General features: G+C 42.9%; 1 protein-coding gene across 1 annotated transcript in view; it reads left to right on the top strand.

The window, feature by feature from the left end:
• The window catches only part of EXOC4 (exocyst complex component 4), a 731,914-nt gene that overhangs the window by 563,679 nt on the left and 148,658 nt on the right, over window positions 1-19,577 (top strand). Inside the window, exon 12 of the mRNA XM_032401540.1 lies at window positions 8,201-8,337. Within this exon, the coding sequence (XP_032257431.1) occupies window positions 8,201-8,337 (137 nt within the window). The remainder of the gene's footprint in view (window positions 1-8,200; window positions 8,338-19,577) is intronic.

Raw genomic sequence — 19,577 nt, 5'->3', positions numbered from 1 at the left:
TATAATAATTTACTCCATTTGGTGCTCTAATCATCAGCTTTGGCCAGAGGGAGCTCAGAGACCTGGATTCTAGATTCTGAAGTGTCATAAGCTAGCTGTGTACATTTGACAGGCCCTTCAATATCTGTTTTGATTTTCTTTTTTAAAGCCAGAGAATTGGACTGTGGATAGCAAGGGTTCCTTTTGTCTCTTAAGGTTGAGATTCTGAGCTCCATCCACCCCCTCATCCACTGCCCTGCTTCTGTCCCCACAGGAGGAAGCCCTCAGCCTGACATTCAGGCCTTCCTCAGGTGGGCTCCCCCTGGCCAGTCAACCCTTTCTCCTCTGGTTCCTCAACAGGAATCTCCCCCTCCAGCCACACTTGTCTCCTGTTTGCTACATAAAACCAGCTTTTCCCTGGTCTGAAATACCTTGCTGCTTCCTCCCCATGTATTCTGAACCTCACCATCTTCCAGATCCCAGTTCAGTCTTTCCCACCTTTTCACTGCTATTTCAAGCAGAAAAACTGTGTTTTTTGCACTTAACTGGCATCTTCTCTTGAAATATCACTTGTTTCAAGAGCATTGCTTGGCACAAAAGAAGTACTATAGCTACTAATATTGTTCTACTTCTGTGTCTTCTATTTGGGAAGAGAGAGAGAGAGAGAGAGTGTGTGTTTGTGTGTGTGTGTGTGTGTTGGGGGCTAGAGTTGAGTATATCTCTTACAGGTGCCAACGTTCACCTCTTCATTGATACATTTCCACTCCCTGGGTTCCATTACCTATCCAGGGGAATTGATAACCTGGATATACAGTCATACTGATTGGAAGCATGGAAGGAAACAAAGATGCCCCCTGGGATCTGACAGTCTAATTAAGCACAACTCTTGTATACTTCTTTCCTCTTTCCTGCTACATTGTTTTGTTTTGAATATGAAATCACAAGCCCCTAAATAAACCTCATAAAGAGCCAGCTGTGCTTATAAGATATGTTAGGCACAGATTTTATTCAAGCATAGTGATCCTCTAGCCAAAATGCTAAGAAAATATTATGAGTAGTTTACATCATATACATTTTCCAAGTTATTAACTGACAGGTAAATTTTACAATCATGTATGTGAATTCTAAAGAGATATAGTATTGCTGGTTGCCCAAAATTTGACCTCATATTTTCTTTGATGAAGCCTCTTTATAAACTATAATTCTCTTCACCCTGCCAAATGGAGCTTCAGAATGTATTTCCCTGTTGGTTATAGAAGTTTGTCTTTTCTCAAGAGTAGAACCTTTTGAAATTACCTTCCTGCACTTGGAGTGGATCATCTAATGAATAGTGACATCAGACAGAATTAGTTTGTTGCATTTTCTTGCTGGAGAGGGTAAAAGGGGATATTCCAAATATTTAGGTACCAAGTACACATATTGTTATGCAAGGACCTCCAACATCTAGCTCTGACTTCCTGTCACAGCCTTCCCGATCTACACATACACACACACCCCCTTCATCACAGCCACAAAGAACAACTCACACTTCCCTGAATCCCACGCTATTTCACATTCATGCTGCTCTCTCTACCTGAAGTACTATTTCCCCATTTTTGTCAATCTATAAGTCACTAGTGATCTTTCAGAAATCCATTCAATGACAACTTCCTCTTTCCCAGCACTCCCCCACCCCCACCCCAGTGCAGTTAACTTTCCTTCTCTCTGCCTCTGCTGTAAAATACACGGCTGCCCAGTATAGCACCTATGAGACTTTATTGTCTTTATCTGTGAACTCGTTGGTCTCCTCCTACTAATACCTAAGACCACTGGAGGGTGGGAACCTTGTCTCATCTGGCTTTTTATCTCCTGCAGTTAGCCTACTATTTGGCCCAGAGAAAATATTGGTGTAATAAAGGTGTATCTCTTTAATAATTAAGTTCCCTGCCCTATCCCCAGACAGCTTCTGGTCCTTCCCAACGGTTGGCATCCAGTGGTCTGTAGTGGTGTGGCCAACAATATGGCTACATCTTCACAGTTTAAGCATAGCCCACGAGTGAAAACCACTCTACTAGAATACTTACCCACGTACAGACGGTACTCTCAGACAAGTTGTTGAAGGGGTACCTATTCATTCGTATAATGGTTGGACAGAATTGTTTACGGCTGACATCTAACATGCATGTACGTAACCACCAACCAGATGTCCCTCCCAGTCAGGATCTCCCCCGCCCCTAACGAAGGTGTATTCATCTGAGTTCTCCAGAGAAGTAGAACCAAAGGGGCAGGAGAGAGATGTTGTAGGTGTTTCTAACAGGAGGACCTAATGGGGGTTGGGAAGAGTTTTTCTACAGAAAGGAGGTTTTAGCTGAGATCTGAAAGATAAGGAAAAGTACTCTAAGAAAGGAAGACAGGGGACAGAACTTTGTAGGCAAGTACAGGGCCCTGAAATGGGAATGAAGAACTGAAGAAGCCCCAGGTAGCCGGTTCTCAGAGAGGCAAGGGAAAATGGTAGCCGATGAGGCTGGAGGAGTAGACAGAAGCCCTGTCATGAAGGGCCTTGCCAGTTATCTGAAGAATGCAGGGCCTCGTGCATTCAAGAGTTAAGTTGGTGAGAACATAATCAGATAACACTTTAAATGTTTTCTTTTGACATTAAACTTACAAACTATAAAGCGTACAAATCTTAAGTGTGAAGAATTTTTACGTATGTGTTTACTCATGGAACAGCTGCCCAATCAAGATGTTTCCAGTACCTGGAAGGTTCTCGCCTTCTCAATCAGGACCCACCCCCTCCAAGGGTGGCCACTGTTCTGACTTCTACCACCAGAAATGACTTCTGCTTGTTTTTGAACTACAATAATAGCAGTCATGCGGTTGTTTCCCTTTGTGTCTGAATGCTTTACTCAGCTCACGGTCAGTGAGATCCATCCATGTTGTCACATGCAGTGGTGGCTCGTCCTTTTTCATTGCTCTGTAGTATTCCATTGTGTGAATACACCACACGGTATCTGCCCCTTCAGTTACTGATGCACACAACAATCGCCCCTTTTTTTTGCTATTATAAATAAAACTGCTGTGACTCCTTGTGTTCATGTCTTTCAATGGACATAAGCACTCATTTCTGTAGGAGACATAAGTTTTTAACAGATCCCTCTGCTTGTGAGGTGGAGGATGATGGGGAAGAGAATAGAAGGGCATTTTCTCAGGTACCAGCTCCCTGGATGCGTAGACTTTTACCAGATAGCTTATTAAAGGAACAGACCCTTTCAGAACATTTTAAACATCACACAAATCAAAATATAGATTAAAAAATGAGAAGCAGACTTCCTTTTGGCTTCCAGCATTACTGTCATTACTGTAGCTATTATATAGTGAGCTTTCACATGGAGCTGATAATAACTGGAAGGACGGTATGGTATGGCAAGCTTTACTGACTTGTAGTTGAATATGTCCCAATAAACAGAAACATTATTGTCCTCATCTAACATTTGTGAAGCCCCCTCCCTCCACAATTGCTGGTGTGTGTGTGGTAGTATGGGGGTGTATCTGAATTTACTGTTTTCTCTCAAGTGCTTCCTAAAGCAGTTTTCAAGAACCTTGGGGTCTTTGTAGCATCTCTGAACCATCCCTGCTCCAGGGACTAAAACGGCACACATACAGAGACTGCATTCTCCAAACTCAAGGTTTTTGGTTTTGTTTTTCCTGAATTGTGAATTTATTTATATTTCTTAAAATTAGCACATTTGGTTGTATGTATAATGGGTTGCCATTACAGAAAATCATACAGTCAGGTGAAATTCAGAATATTTTTGTAGAGAAATCTAAAATCTGTAGTCACAATAAATATTCAGTCGTTAGAACAGTGGGAATTAAGATACAGTAATATAGTAATAAAGAGGCTGTGGTCTGATTCCACCTCACAGGTCAGGCTTTTGGCTCACTATTTTGCATCATAATTCTACTCTAAATCTGTCTTTTCACCGTTCTGAATGTGCTGTGCATTTTCATTAATAAACATTTCTTGAACACCTACAATATGAAGGACACTTCGCTACTAAGGAGTAGAAATATGAAGGGATAGTCACTGATCAAAGGAATAGATAGTCTAGCGGAAGAGACAGTCAAGCGAACCAGTGGGTGCCATACTCCATTGAGGGCTTGGGCTAAATTGTACCTAGGGTGTTCTGGTAGCACTGAGGCGGGGCATCTAAATCAGAGCAGGTAGCCTTTGGGCTGATTTTCAAGGATGGCAGACATGTGCTAGGAAGGGCATTCCAGGCCCAGAGATTAGGAAGCTCAAAGACACAGAGGCAGGAAGTAGCTCGATGCAGTCAAGGAGTAACTAATAGTTTCTTGTGGTTGGAGCACAGGGTTAGCATGCTCAGCGGAGCTGGAGAGGTTAGAGAGGTGCGGCAGGGGCCAGGACTTAAAAGGCTGGGCATGTAGGAAAGGGACTGAGGAGGAAGAGGCTCAGATTCTCACCCTGTTCCTAGCTGGACTCCCTATGAGTCCTCAAGCATGTCGCTAGGCGTAGGGTCCTCGTCAGTACAACCAGAGAACTGGCGAGTCATTCCCAAACTGTGTTCTGGAAGCTCTGTTCCAGAAGATGTGAAAAGATCTGTGCTGTGCTATGAAAAATGTTTTCTTAAATAATTAAGGGAAGATTGAATACCACATTTACCTCTTTCAGATTCACAATGACATTAGCATAGTAAAAGTTTCCAAAGTCCTCCAGTGAAGAAATCACTTCAGTTTTCTTTAACTCAGCATTTTCCAAATTACTTGAACTTAGAGTCCATTTTCTATAATATTACTATTAGTATCATGCTGCAGAGCCCCATTTTGGCAAACAATGGACAAGGTCTTAAAGGTCCAATCATCTTCATTCATTCATTAAATTTTTTTTTAAAGCACAGAACCAAAGAGCTGGTCCTTGTACACCCTCTTTCTATTTTAGCCCGCTGGTGCATCTCTATAAGAAACTTTAGTTATTTTTCATAGCAATGGCTTTTTTATTGCATCCGCTATCTTGGGATTTTTTTTCCTTTTCTCATTTTTCATGTCATGCCCAGACTTTATTACCTGGTAATAAGTTGCAAGAAATGAGAATTGAGTTGTTCCTAAACAAATATCAATCACTTGTGATATGTTTGGTAGAAATTACCATGAATATAATCAGGGTTTTACTTATTATAAAGTCATTATATTCAACATTGGCAAATCCCAAAATTAATTAACAAGTCAATACATCATTTGAGATGCCAAAGAGATCAAATAAATAAAAACAGAATTGACCTTGTTAGAAATTTGATATTTTCAACACTTACCTGTCAGAGCCACTGATTTGGAAATTATAATAAATTCTTGGAAAATGGGAACTTTTTTCCCCCTGTAAAAATACCCATCATTTGGCAAACTACAGTGTCATTTTCCTTGAAGAGAATGTAGTGATTGATTATCCAGAGTGCTGCCATGACAAGGTAAACCAACCAAATAGCTGGAAAATTGTATGTAATTATATAGCATCACATAAGCTTTTTGTTGAGCACGATCATTAGAATTAAACTATGGCATTCTAATCATTCCCTTATAGGTACTTCCTATTTACCCCAAAACCTTTATCTCCGGGGGATGTTCCCATGTGCTTGAATTTTCCCCTTCCCCTCCGACAGTCACAGGAATAAACACAGACCACCCTGAACCCACCCAGCGAGACTGCAGAATGCAGAGATGCCCAGGTCTAGCATCCCCGATGTATGTGACGTTCGGAGAAGTTTATTTATGTGTGCTAACATTATTAGTACTGTTTCTCTTCTAGTTGCATTGTCCTGAAGGTCCTGAGAAATCATAAACTGGTGGGGGAGGGGAAGGATGGGAGATGGACAAAGGGAAATGAAGAATGCCACTCTTGCTTTTGAGAAGTTGACCATCTAATCAGGAAGACCAAACACACCTGAGATGACCTGAGAACAATTAGACATCTTTCCCTCTGTGTAAAAGCACCAGCCCACTGATTGAATCCCAGAGTGATGAAGGCCAGTCGAGGAGTCACCAAAGCATCCTTGGTTATTAAAAGACCCAAATTGAGTCATAAGAAAGGAAGAGGTTACCCAAACCTGCCTGGAGTTAATTATCAATAGCTTAATTGGAAATAGAACCAGGCCCTTTCTCTCAGTAAACCCAAGCAGTCTCCCCGTGCTCCTCTTCCCTATGGTGTTTTAGATTTTAAGGAGGCTTTGTTAGGTTGGCTGAACTCCACTCTCCTTTATTAATTGCTGTCCACATGTTATAGGATATCCTGTGTTCTGAATCAGGATGAGGATTTTAGATTCTTCTGAGCAGCGTGGGGACATGTAGCAAAGCAGAATCAATTCCTGTCACTCACACACAAATACAGAGGAGCGGGATTATGGATCAGGGTGAAGCTGCAGTGCTTTATTCTTAAAATCAATACAGAAAAGGAAGTTGAACTTGTGGGGATCCTATAGAGACTGTAATTTGGTTTCCTATGAGGTTTGCCTTACAAAATATAACTGCTTCCTTTTCACCTTCTGATTATTTTACTTTGGCGGGGGGGGGTAGTGGGGGAGCAGGACAGAAGATAAGAAACCTCTGCAGCCAAATAATCTTGAATAAGCACACACGTGGAACTCATAACTCAAGCTGATCCTCCATTGTGTTGAGAAAAGCTGTACAATTTTATCCATTCTTTTTATTTTTAGAAGAAAAAAAAATTAACTAAGACCCTGTACCCATAGTCTGCATTTAAGCAGAATAAAATGCCTTTGATATTTTTCCACAGGTCACTGTCAGCATAGGAAAAAAAATTTTTTTAATGTTTACTTTTATGGCCAAGTCTACCATAGCTTCTATAATTCTATGTAAAATAAATACATATATAAATACATAACTCATCTTCAACAAACCAGTTATTGATCAAAGGATTCCAAGGTGCTAGGTTTGTGATTAATATTTATTCCAGTGTAATTTACCTTTTGAAAGAGGCATGAACTAATGGTTTCAACCACCCAGTCTTGTCTTAATCCAAGATTTAGAGTTGACTATGAATATGCCTCTCTGCAGATAGAACGCTGATCTGCTGCACAGTGCTATCAGTCTCTAGCTGCAAGATGGGCTTATTATTGTTTCCCTGGAATATTGCTCTAATTCTGTTTCTAAAATATGTCTGAGTCCCTTTGGCCAGTGCTCAGCAACAATAGGAAATATTCTGATCTAACGAGAAGATGGTAGGACTACAAGCAGGGGAACTCCGGGCTAGCTCCGAGGCAGAGTGGTGTAGTTAAAAGAGCGAAGCGTGCAGCCCTTGGCTCTGCTTACTTCCTTTTCTAAGCCTGTTTCTTCATCTTTAAACTGGGGATGATTGTGGAACTCACCTGACAGGTAGGCACGTTGAGAGGATGAAGTGAGCTGAAGTGTGTAGCATGCCTAGCCCTGCACTTTGCACTTGTTAATAATTTTTTTTAAGATTTTTATTTATTTGAGAAAGAGCAAGAGAGAAAGAGCATGAGCGGGGTGAGGGGCAGAGGGAAAAGCAGACTCCCCACTGAGCAGGGAGCCCGATGCGGGGCTCGATCCCGGGACTCCAGGATCATGACCTGAGCCAAAGGCAGACGCTTAACTGACTGAGCCACCCAGGCGCCCCCCTACCCCTGCACTTTGCACTTGGAAGAACCCAGTGTTAATGATTACCATGATTAATGTGAGTCTCAAATAAGAGAACATATGCTGTGTATGTGAAAACATTCTACAAGCTGTAAGGCACAATACAAATGTTAGTTGTTGTTCTGAAGAGGTGGATGGATTTGAAACTTTTACAATGGATCCTGGAGGGCATTTTCTTTGAGCTGCCTTTCGTAGGTCCCTAATCTCAAAGTGCAGCCCTGGAGGTAATAACTCAGTCTCCAACCAAATATGCATTTTCTTTCTTAAAAGCCATGCCCATATCTTGTGGATACCAAGAATTCCATGAAACCAATCCATAAACCCCTGTCCTGCATCTTTCTGCAGAAAGTACTTTCTCAGGCCTTTGGAAGACCGGCGTCATGTAAGATACTTATTTGGCTGTTTTTAATCGGTATTTGTCAGTGTCGCATCCTCCCAGGAAACTCAGGTCTTAAATGATAGCATCCTTTCAGTTGTCCTTCCTTGTCCTACACATGACTTGAATTAAAAAAAACAAAAAAAAAAACAACTCATGGATTTCTGTGTCCTCTCATAGAGCACAATCATTGTGGAGAAGACAGTGCAGGACCTCATGAACCTGATGCACGACCTGAGCGCGTACTCAGATCAGTTCCTCAACATGGTGTGCGTGAAGCTGCAGGAGTACAAGGACACCTGTGCTGCGGCCTGCAGGTAGAGCTTCGGTTGTGAACCTGACCAGTGCCCCGCTTGGAGGCACTGTTTTTCCACCATTCTAGAAAAGGACCAGTTTTGCGTTTGTCAAGGGCTCTGACTAGAGCACATGCCACAGAAATAGCCTCCTAGATGCATATGTAGTCACACCAATAGAGGGAATGCGAGGGACCAAGGGACAGAGCCACGTAGGCCTGCCATTGAGTGACAGAGAAAAAATGTCAGCCTGGATTTCCATGAAAACCTAGAATCATTAAGATTTGTCTTTGAGGAAATGCCAGATCGTGGTTAGTCCATCTTGTGATCCTAAAAGGTCTTTAAAGGAAAGCAATTTCGAATTCTTAGGATCCCTTAATAATCTACAGTATGATTTCTTTTTAGTTCTTAAAATGTGCTTCTCTGGATACTTAATCTAGAGCCTTTCTACCGTCATGACAGGACAGCTACACCTGTTTCCAGCATGCGCAGAACTGAAAAACCATTGTTATGAACTTGAAAACCTTTAGTTTTCCCTCCGATCTCTTTTCTCTGAGCTCAGAAATCTCACCGAGCCATGGAAAAGATCATAGCACTTCTGGTAATAAGCTAATAATAGGAACAAATTATGGTCTGGTTGACAAGACCTGAAACAATTAGGGAAGAAAGGAGTGTATAATACTAAATTTTATGTGATATATAATTAAGGATAGATAGGAAAGTAGAGTATGTAATCAGGTGCTACTTGCACAATGTGGGACAAAAGAGTAGAAGGAATGGAAGATGAGAGAGAAAAAGAAGGGGAGACTGGAGTCAGAAAAGATTTCACAGGTGAGATGTGTGCTGGCCTTAGAAAGACAGATGGGATGTAGGGAGGCGGACAGAATAAAGGACATTGCAGGGATGCAGGGGAAGCACCAGTATGGTTGCCTGATAGTTCAGCAAAAGTCCTTCCTTGTGTAGAACCCAGTGCTGGACGCGGTGCTTCTCATTACATCGTACAATCGCATTTGTCAGAGATGTATTGAGCATTTACCAGATCCGAGACAGTGTGAGTGTGTGAGGATAAAGCAGTCAGTCAGTCAGAGATTATACCTTTAATGAGTTTACCTTCTTGGTAGAGAATAGAAAAGTAAATCAGAGACCAAGACAGGTATGTCCACAGTGTTAATTTGTGATAGAAAGTAAAAGATAGGTAGACATGCTCTAGGAAGAAGAAACGACTTGAGGACAGGAGTGCCTCTGTGAAGGGTAGGAAGGAGGCCTTGTGAAGAATGAGGAGGAGTTAGACAGGATTTGGGCTAAAGGAGCTGAAGGAAGGAACCAGAGCATTGTCAAGGAGGTGGGAAGAGTAGGAAAAGAAAGAACGACTGATGAATGTTTGGGTTTTGGAAAGGAAGGCTGAGCCAAAATGGAGGATCTTGAACACCAAGCTCAAGGAACTTGGCCTTGTAAAATTAGGTAGTGGGGAACCACTGAGGAAGAATAAATGAGGAGTACCAGGCCCAGACCTGTGCGTCAGGGAGACTTTTCTGAGCTTCGTGTATGATGGACTGGAAAGGCAAGAGTGTAGAGGGGGAAGGAGAGGAAGAGAGACAACGAGTTCCTGAATTGAAGAAGAGGCAAAGGAGGTGGTAGGAAAGGGACAAATCAAGAGACACTAGGAGGCAAATTTGTAGGACATGGCCACTGGTTAGCTGTAGGGGGTAAAGTTGAAATTAGCCTTATCTTTTCTATGCTGTATTTGTATAAGATTTTTTTAAACTTGAATTCAAGATCTCATGTTTACCCATTAAATTTAATGTTATTTTTAGCTCATCATTTCAGTCTTTTGCGATATTTTTGAATCCTCATTCTGTCATCAAAAAATCTTAGCTCTTCCCCAAATTCCTTGTCATTCCTGATTTTATAAGCAATCTTTTAGTTTCTTTATATATGTCATTTGAAAAAAATGTTCAACAGGACAGAGCTAAGTTGAGAATTGGGAGGCATACCTCTCGAGACTTCCTTTGAGATTCTCATTCCTATATTACTCAGTACTTCAGGAGTTCATGGGGTTTTCTAAATGTGAATCCAGATTATACCTCAAGGGCAGGCTCTGGAACCTACATTTGAATGCTAACTTTGCCACTTATTAGTTATATGACCTTGAACAACTAGTTACTCAGCCTCCCTGTGCCTTAATTTTCTTATCTGCAAAAAAGGGATAATAATAGATCTTCCCTCATAGGGTTGTTTTGAAAATGTTAGTCTTCTAGAACTGTTTTTAGCAAAATAGTAAGTTTCCCCCAAAATGATTAGCTGTGATTCTAATGACAAAGATGACCCTTACCACCATTCACGATAGTACCTCCTGTATTTTATCATCTGCCCCTATAAGAGACTTGTTAGATTTCTTGCTGGTATCCCTCCAGCCCTAATCTTTATAATGCGGCTCCCCCTCCCTGAGGTCTCCCCAGAGTGGGCACATACTGGTGTGCAAAGGACAGTACGAGGTATCCTTCCACTTTCAGGACCCGCTGCTCCCTGCTCTTCTGAACCTTTGTTAAGAGCTCTTGCTCTTCTTGAACAGCTTACAAATTACCCTTGGAAGCCAGGACTCTTGACCTTGAGCCAGATTTACCATTTCTTCTGTCAAGTCAATGAGTTCCCAAGTTAGGATAGGAACAAAGGCATGTAACTTGTACGTTGGGAGGTCTTCCCGGCCCCAAGTGAGGACCGCTTCCACTTCCTAACTGTTCACAAACCATCTTTAATAATCTGTTCTAGAATTTTGCCCGTAACTCCAAACTCACCCGATTTCTGTCATTTACTTTCTTTTCTTTTATGAACATCTTTGCTCTCAGGCATTTTTCACCATTTGCCAGGATACCTCTACGATTATCGGGAATGGTTCTGTGATTCTCTGCTCTGAACTATTTCTGTGCCCCAAGGTCCTTGCCTAAATGTATTAAACCTGTCAGAATATTCTTTAGTTTCAGTAACTGTTGACACAGTTGGTTTACGCCATCCTCAAAGCAACATATTGGTTTCTAGGATTTCATTCATTCAGCAGGTGTTTACTGGGTATTTATGTAAGAGTTTGTAGATACAGCAATGAACCAAAAGACAAGATGCTGCTTTCATGGAGTTTACATTCTGTTGGAGATGGAAGAGAGGAGACAATGAATAAATAGAATGCATAAACACAAAGAATTTTAAAATAATAAGTATTGTGGGGGCAGGGGGGGAGTGGAACAGGGCAGATAGACTCTGGAGTATAGGAGAAGGAGCCTGCCATTTTAAATAGGGTGCTCCAGAGGGCCCACTCGAGTTGAGGTTTGAGAAGAGGCTCAAAGGAATTTGGGGAGTTGGCTAAAGTATCTGGAAAGAGTGCCCTGGCAGAAGGCAAAGGCCCTAAGGCAGGACTCCGCATGACACTTTTCAGGAGCCGCAGCAGGGAGGCCAGTGTGGTTGGGGTAAAGTGAGCAAAGAGGGTATTAGGAGGACGTCCCAAAGTGAAGAGAGGGCCCAACCATGCAGGGCCTTGTAGGTCACAGTAGGGATGCTGACTTCTCCTCTGAGTGAAAAGGGGAGCCACTGTAGGAACCGTCCCTAGGAGCAGCATGATCTGACTTACACCGTATTGAGAGTAAGCTATAGGGGGACAAGGATGGAAGCAGGGAGCGCAGTTGAGGGCTGATGTGGCAATCTGGGTGCGAGATGAAGACCGCTCATGCTGGTTGGTGGCAGCAGAGATGGTGAGGACTGGTTGAATTCTGAATATATTTGGAATTCCCTGCCTGATTAGTTAGAGTGTAAGAGAAAGAAAGGTGTCGAAGGTGACTCCTGGGATTTTTTTGTTTGAGTGATGAAAAGATGGAGTCACCAGCTATTGAGATGGAGCTGGAGGACACCACAGGGCAGGCAGGTGAGGACTTAAATTTGGGGGATCTCTGAGGCATCCCCATGGAGATAGGGAGCAGTCATCCAAAGGAGAGGGGTCTGGCCATCGACATATAAAGAGTACGTGCAATTGGTATTTAAAACCATGGATGAGGGCGCCTGGGTGGCTCAGTTGGTTAAGCGACTGCCTTCGGCTCAGGTCATGATCCTGGAGTCCCGGGATCGAGTCCCGCATCGGGCTCCCTGCTCAGCAGGGCGTCTGCTTCTCCCTCTGACCCTAACCCGTCTCATGCTCTCTGTCTCTCATTCTCTCTCTCTCAAATAAATAAATAAAATCTTTAAAAAAAAAAAAAAAACCATGGATGAGATGACACCTCACGGGAGTAAACAAAAACATGACAGAGAAGAGGACTGTGGACTTGAAGAAGTTTGCTGGAAGAGAAGAAACCAGCAAAAGCAACTGAGAAGCAGCAGTCGGTGACGTAGGAGGCAGATTCAGAGTGGGGTGTCCCGGAAACCAAGTCATGGGGTGGAGGGAGGATCAGCATCGGGTCAGCATTCGAACTGAGGACTGACGGAGTGACAGATTGGACCGCGCAGAGGTCGTTGGTGATCATCACCAGATGGTTTCTGCGGACCAGTAGGAGCGAAACCTGTTTGGGCCTGGGCTAAAGAAGGAAACGGAGAGCGGGGGACTTGTAAGTATAGGTGAAACCCCTACAGTGAGTTTTGCTGCCAGGAAGGACAGAGAAATGAGGTGGTAGCTGGAGAGTTGAGGTCACACGAAGGGTGTTTTGTCATTCTATATGTTATTTTAAATAGAAGAAATCAGTGCGTGTTTGTATTAGAAGAGTATTACTTAAGAGAAAGGGAAGGTTGCTGATGGAGGGGAGAAAGGGGCAAATGGCTGAAATTCTGCTTTTGGCTAGTGAGTAGGAGCAGGATGTAATACACAGGTGGAGTGACTGGCTCTGGGCAGGAACATGGATAGTTTTGTTTGCTGTGGCCTGTCCTTCTTCTAGGGATTGAATTCTTTCTCTGTCATTTATGTTTCACCATTTTTCCAAACAGTGCAACTGTATCTCCATTATATTACTTCTTATTGGAACATAGCTACTGCTTTTGGTTTGGCTCCTGTTATATTGTGGTCATCATGAGTATCTTGATTCCTTCCCCCAGGAGTCCATACCACCATGGTCTCCCTCCTGGCCAAATTGTCTGGAATGGTGTCCACTTACTGGTGCCCGTTATCAGATCATTTCACACACAAGGTAGTATCTGTAACGATCTACCACAGTTGCTGAATTATCGGCCTGGGAAGAATTATCTCAGGGATGGAAAAAGTAATTCTGTGAAGCTTTGAAGGGGAAAAAATAGAAAATCGTTTATATGGCTGTTACAAAACAACACACACTCTCCTTCACACACACACACACACACACACACACACACACACACACACACCCCATATGTAACTCCATGGTGCCTGTTGCCTATTACTTAATCAGGTTTTTCAAGCTAGAGAGAAAGTGTTTTCTTATTGTATGACTCTGAAGATGCAAAGTGTCCTTACTTCCTCTCTTCCCATTATTACCCTCCCCCAGATTGGCACCTGCTGAGGAGTAATTAGGGCAGTCCTAATTTGGACAGCCAAATCCTGATTACAGTGAGAGGAAAAACAGGAAATGTTCTAGTTTTGCTGCCAGCAAATGACTGACTTAAATAGAAAGCCATATACAATTCAAATGATCCAAAATGATGTAACATTGGGGAAGGAGGAGGGGAGCAGGAAAACATTGCAATCTGATTCTTTCTCAGCAGATATCTTTTACAGAAATGATCAAATCCACAAGCTCACAATGCCCTCTGCTGAGAGCTGGCTTGTTTTCTAAGTTTACCACGAGAACCCGAGCATCCACTGGGAGTTAAGAGATCTGAGGGAAGGTCAGGAACATCTCACCTTTCCGTGAGCACCTCACTCTGGAGAGAAAGACTGTAGTGTCTAATGATGTCATGTTACATGCTTTGGATGAAGAGAGGTTTCCTAAAAGGGTAATGAGGACTAGAAGTCTTTTCCTTAATTAGTCACACCCCTTGGGGCTTAGAGGAAAACTCAGCTGTGGATTCTCCGCTGTGCTGCATTAGCAATCAGGCAGTTGGCCCATTGGCCTGCTTATTCCAAGCTGAGTGCTTCTCAGCCTCTGTTCATCCTCTTTGTCCTGGGGTACAACCAGCAGCTTAGGTGTCCCAAAATAGTCATTAAAAGATGGGAAATCACAGTTTTTTAAAGTTTCTGCCTCTTCCAATTCAGCATCAGTCCGTTAATTTTTTTGGTCTTTCTGCATTGGTTGGGCCTGATAGTGAATACAAATAAAACATCTTCTAATCTTTGTGACTCAACTGATAGGAAACCCCAGCATGTTTTTATTAGGAGAAAGTATAACCATCCTCAGGGTTCACACAGGACCGAGAACTCACGCCAGAGCATGAAGAGAGAGTGACGTGGGGATAAACTTGCAATCGCTGATGGCAGAAAGCAGGTCTTTCCGCGGCCTAGGCAACTCATTGGCCCTCGGTGTGTTTGCTGAATGAATAAGGAAATTCCTAACGGACTGAACAGGATGAGCAAGCAGTGGGGTAGCGTGGGCAGATGCGATGTGTTGGGGAGGGCTTGGGAAATCAAAATGACTAGGTAGACAGTGTGGTTGGGTAGGAATGGGCAGAATAGGGAATTCTGAAAACTTCCCATATTAAGTGAGGGAATACTATCATAGGTTTTGGTAAGGAGGATGACCTACCTTCTCCATGATCAAAGCAGTGTTCTAAGATCTCAGGGGCCCCATTGTGTTAAATAGCACAAACAAGAGACCAGGACCTGTGATGGGTCTTCAGGCCCGAGGATTTCCTGAGTAGCCAGAGGCCAGGGTCCTGCAGGAATGAGAGCCTGGTTGAGCTTGCCTTGCCAAGTTCATAACCCAGCTAAGGTCACAGGGGATGGGAGTGGGAGTGCATGAGCCAGAAGCTAAGTCTGTTTGGCTCTAAAGCCCAAAGAATAGGCAGTGGAATCAAAGAGAAAAAGTTGGAAAACCTAAACTTTTTTTTTTAAGATTTATTTATTTATTTGAGAGAGAGCGCGAGCGAGCGTGAGCGAGCACGAGCAGGGGCAAGGGCAGAGGGAGGGGGGAGAGAGAATCTTAAGCAGACTGCCCATTCAGCACAGAGCCCAATGCAGGGCTCAGTTCCAGGACCCTTAGATCACAACCTGAGCCAAACCAAGAGTCTAAACTAACCTTGAACCTCAGAAGAGCCAAGGAGGGGCGCTGGGTGGTGCAGTTGGTTGAGCATCTGACTTTTGGTTTCAGCTCAGGTCGTGATCTTAGGGTCATGAAATCAAGTCATTCCCCTCCCCTACCACCACCCCCCCCCCAATCAGGCTCTGCACTCAGTTCGGAGTCTGCCCAAGATTCTCTCTCCCTCTCCCTCTGCCCCTCCCCCCACTCATGTGTGCATGGTCTTTCTCTCTCTCTCAAATAAATAAATAAATAAAATCTAAAAAAAAAAAAAGAATCAGAAAAAGAGCCAAGGGAACTCTCTGCAAGGTCCATGCAAGCTTGCTTCCTGGTTGCCTCTTGAAACTATGTTCTGTCCCTTACCCCCTTGGCTTACATGGCACTGATATTTCATTTTTATTAAATATTGAGGAGATACAAAAGAACACTTATAAAATATGTACACTATCTGGTTCATAGAGAGCACTCAGCAAATGAGAGCTTTTATTTGCTCCTATAATTTATTATGTATAACTCTATTCTGGCATCCCATTATATTGCAATTTAAAATTTTTTTTCGTATGCATGATCTGATCAGTTACTGGTTTTCATGTCTTTGTCTCTCAAAAACATTGTTTTTCAACTGTGGATTCACATGGTACTTATTTGGGGCGATTTCAAAGCACCCATACTGGATTTGCCACACTGGGCTCGCTGAGCGTTGGGCCTGGGCATGAGTAGTTTAAAATGTCCCAGAAGTGATTCTCATGGGTGTTACTGATCTAAACTTTGAAAATCTAGAAGGAAATTCTTTTTTTTTTTTTAAAGATTTTATTTATTTATTTGACAGAGACACAGCGAGAGAGGGAACACAAGCAGGGGGAGTGGGAGAGGGAGAAGCAGGCTTCCCGCTGAGCGGGGAGCCCGATGCGGGGCTCGATCCCAGGACCCTGGGACCACGACCCGAGCCGAAGGCAGATGCCCAACAACTGAGCCGCCCAGGCGCCCTAGAAGGAAATTCTTGTGTCTTTTCCCACATAATCACCTCCAACTTTTAGTGTGAGTCTGTATAGAGGCCTCGCCCCCATGTTTATCGATCAAATGAGGAGCTTCCCTCGGCCTCCCGAGCACACACCAGCTGACCCGGTCGCTGCCCACACAGCCGGGCGTCCCACAGTCTCCATAGCAAGCAGCCAATCTTCTCCCCGCAGCTCAGCCGACCGCAGTATCAGCAGCCTCTTGTAGGAACTTTGCTACAGAGAAATAGCGACCTGGACTGGAATGGGGTCACACTGGGGAAAGCACTCAGCCACTGTGCTGGGGACTGTCAGTCATTAACCCGTCTTGTCAGCCACAACCATCCTGAAGATGAGACTCCCCCGACCTTACCGATAAGAAAATGGAGGTTCAGAAAGGTCCAGAACCCAGCTAAGGTCACAGGCCGCGGGGGTGGTTGTGTATGAGCTCCAAGCCAAGTGTGTCTGGCTCTGAAGCCCAGAGAAGAGGCGGTGGAATTAAAGAGGAAACAGGGAACCTGAGAAATGTTGCAGATGGATAAGAGAGAGATCCTAACAGGAGCACAGACTCCAGAGCAGTTGGTACGGGCTCAGTTCCGGCTCTGCCCTCCTCAGCCACTGGATCCTGAGCAGGCCTTGGTATCTGTCTGTCAAATGGGAATAATCACCGTGCCTAGTGCACAGGATTGTTAGGATTGCAAGAGTTAATACATGTGAAGTGTTGGGAACAATGCCTAGTAAATGCTGTCAGCTGATAGTTATTACTGCTGGTGTTTATTATTTATTTTTTAAATTAATTCATTGAGAATGTTGTTATTCACTAATAAGATGGCCAAAGAAAGATATTTTTATAACCTCTGTTATTTCCCTGGTGCTTTGTGCTTCATTGCTATCATTCATTCATGCGTTATTTTATTTATTCCACAGTTATTTATGAAGCACTTCTGGGGCCAGCATTATTCTAAATCTAAGAGTATAGAAGTAAATACACTAGGCAGGGTCCTGCTGCCTTCATGGACTTTACACCCTAATGAAGGACACAGAATACAATCAAGTAACAAACAATAAATTTCTCAGAAATAAGGGTGATGTGGTTTAAAAAAAAAAGAAAGAAAGATTCAAGGTGAGGGACAGCATCAGGAAAGATCTCAGAGAGGACCTGATGTTTGAGCTAAATTCTAAAGGTTGAGAAGGAGCCATGTGGCAATATGGGGAAGAACATTCCAGGCAGAGGAGGGAGAGGTGTGAAGATGGCAAGAAGCTCAAAGCTTAAGTGCATTAAGCTTAGTATAACTGGAACAGAGGGAGAGAGGAGGGAGAAGTGAATATTGAATAAGGATGGACAGGTGCAAGGGGCAGATCATTCGGGTTATTTCTGGCTACACGTTAGAATCACGTGAGAGCTTAAAGCTATCCATGCTGAGCCGCACTTCAGAATGTGTAATTGATATACTTTTAAAATGCTTCCCAAGTGTTTTAATGTGTGCCAGAATTAAGGACCATTGACGAAGGATCTCAAGGCCAGGCAATTTGAGTTTTATTCTAAATGCAATAAGAAGGCATGCATTTAGGGTTGAAACAGGCAGTTACGTGGTCTGATGTCCTTCCATAAAGATCTTCAGTTTGCTTATAACAAAAATCTGACCATTGACAGTTAAGACAAATTTTATATTAATTTGTGGTCCTCTGTTACAATATAATTCTTTTCTCCTTGTTTTTTTTAATATCAGTTATAACCCTTCTTATGAGAACTTGCCTATTTAAAGGTTGTTATTAAATTATGCCCAAGAGTTACCTTTTGTAAACTCTCAAATTTCAAATCCTTTTCCACAGGTCCTCTTGAATTGTTTCTGTTTCCCATGCGCCATCTCCAGAGTAATCAGATGTTTCTGAAGTTATGGTTCTTAGGTAGAAATCCATACCGTCATCAAGCTCGCTGACCAGCCTTGAGGGTGATATAAAAATAGCCTAATGTTTCTCTGCTCTTTTCCTACTTATTCTGCTCCATCTTATCTTAAGGGATTTCTGGGTTTTCTTTTTGCGTTTGTTTTGTTTCAGTTAGCGGCCTAGCACTACTTCTTACTCATTGTCATTATCACTGTGTTAGTGGACATTGCGCTACAGTTTGACCTGCTGTAGGTCCAATCATTCACAGTTGAAAGCCCACTACAGCAGCTTAATTTGAACCATCCGTGTCCGGGGTTCATCTTTCTAGCTTGGCTCCTAGTTTTTGAAGTATCTGAAAGATTCAGCCTGGGAAAGTAAACGTCATGCCCTGGCTGTCACCAAACAGTTGAATCCAATTAGCCCCACCTGCCCCTGGTTGTTTACCTAATGAAAGACTCCTCACCCCAGCTGTGTCCAGGGACCAGGCACACTTGCACTTCCCAACTGCTCCAGAGAAGAAGCAATGCACATCAGAGCCAGTCAACACCAGCAGATGTTTTCGGAATGAAATTCACTCAACTGTGTCTAGAGGGTAGACCCTTCTCATGGCAGGCTTATCACCTGTTCCAAGAGGTATACCTATTTTCTTCTTCCTCCTGGGAACGGGTACAAATAGTTACACAGATGGCCCTGTCTGTGGCCCATTGAGCTGTGAATTAATTAGTAGATTATGGTTCTGGTAGTGGTGATTAACCCTACTCCTCTTGTGGAATAATTGTTGGAAATTTAGCTCTTCTTTTTTGAGGCCATTTGGGTATGTCCTAGGATTTTGTAGCCTGCACAATCCAGCTTATCACAAAATGATAAACTAATAAATGCAGTTGGTGAGGATGGAGATTTTGCCATTTGAATGAAAAAATCCCTCTAGGGTAATTCTATGTCGCTGATCAATGCCAATATTTCAAATTAGAATACTTGGAATGACATTTGGGATTGATCTTCGTTCCAGAATGAATTAATAATTTATTGTTGAAGGCGGTATATAGGTAGCATGTTAGTTCGTTTTGATTTCTGTTTTTTTAATAAAATAGGATCTATGAATATTAGTGAAGCCAGTAATAAAATATTAACTATTGAATTAAGCCAGTCTTTAAAAAATATATGTAAGTGAACAATGTGGGCACTTTAAGGTAGTATTTCACTAAGC

Source organism: Phoca vitulina, unplaced genomic scaffold (assembly GCF_004348235.1).
Source record: "Phoca vitulina isolate PV1807 unplaced genomic scaffold, GSC_HSeal_1.0 scaffold4, whole genome shotgun sequence".
NCBI lineage: Eukaryota > Metazoa > Chordata > Mammalia > Carnivora > Phocidae > Phoca > Phoca vitulina.
Note: the sequence above shows the minus strand (reverse complement) of the source record. Positions and strands in the feature narration are given on the sequence as shown.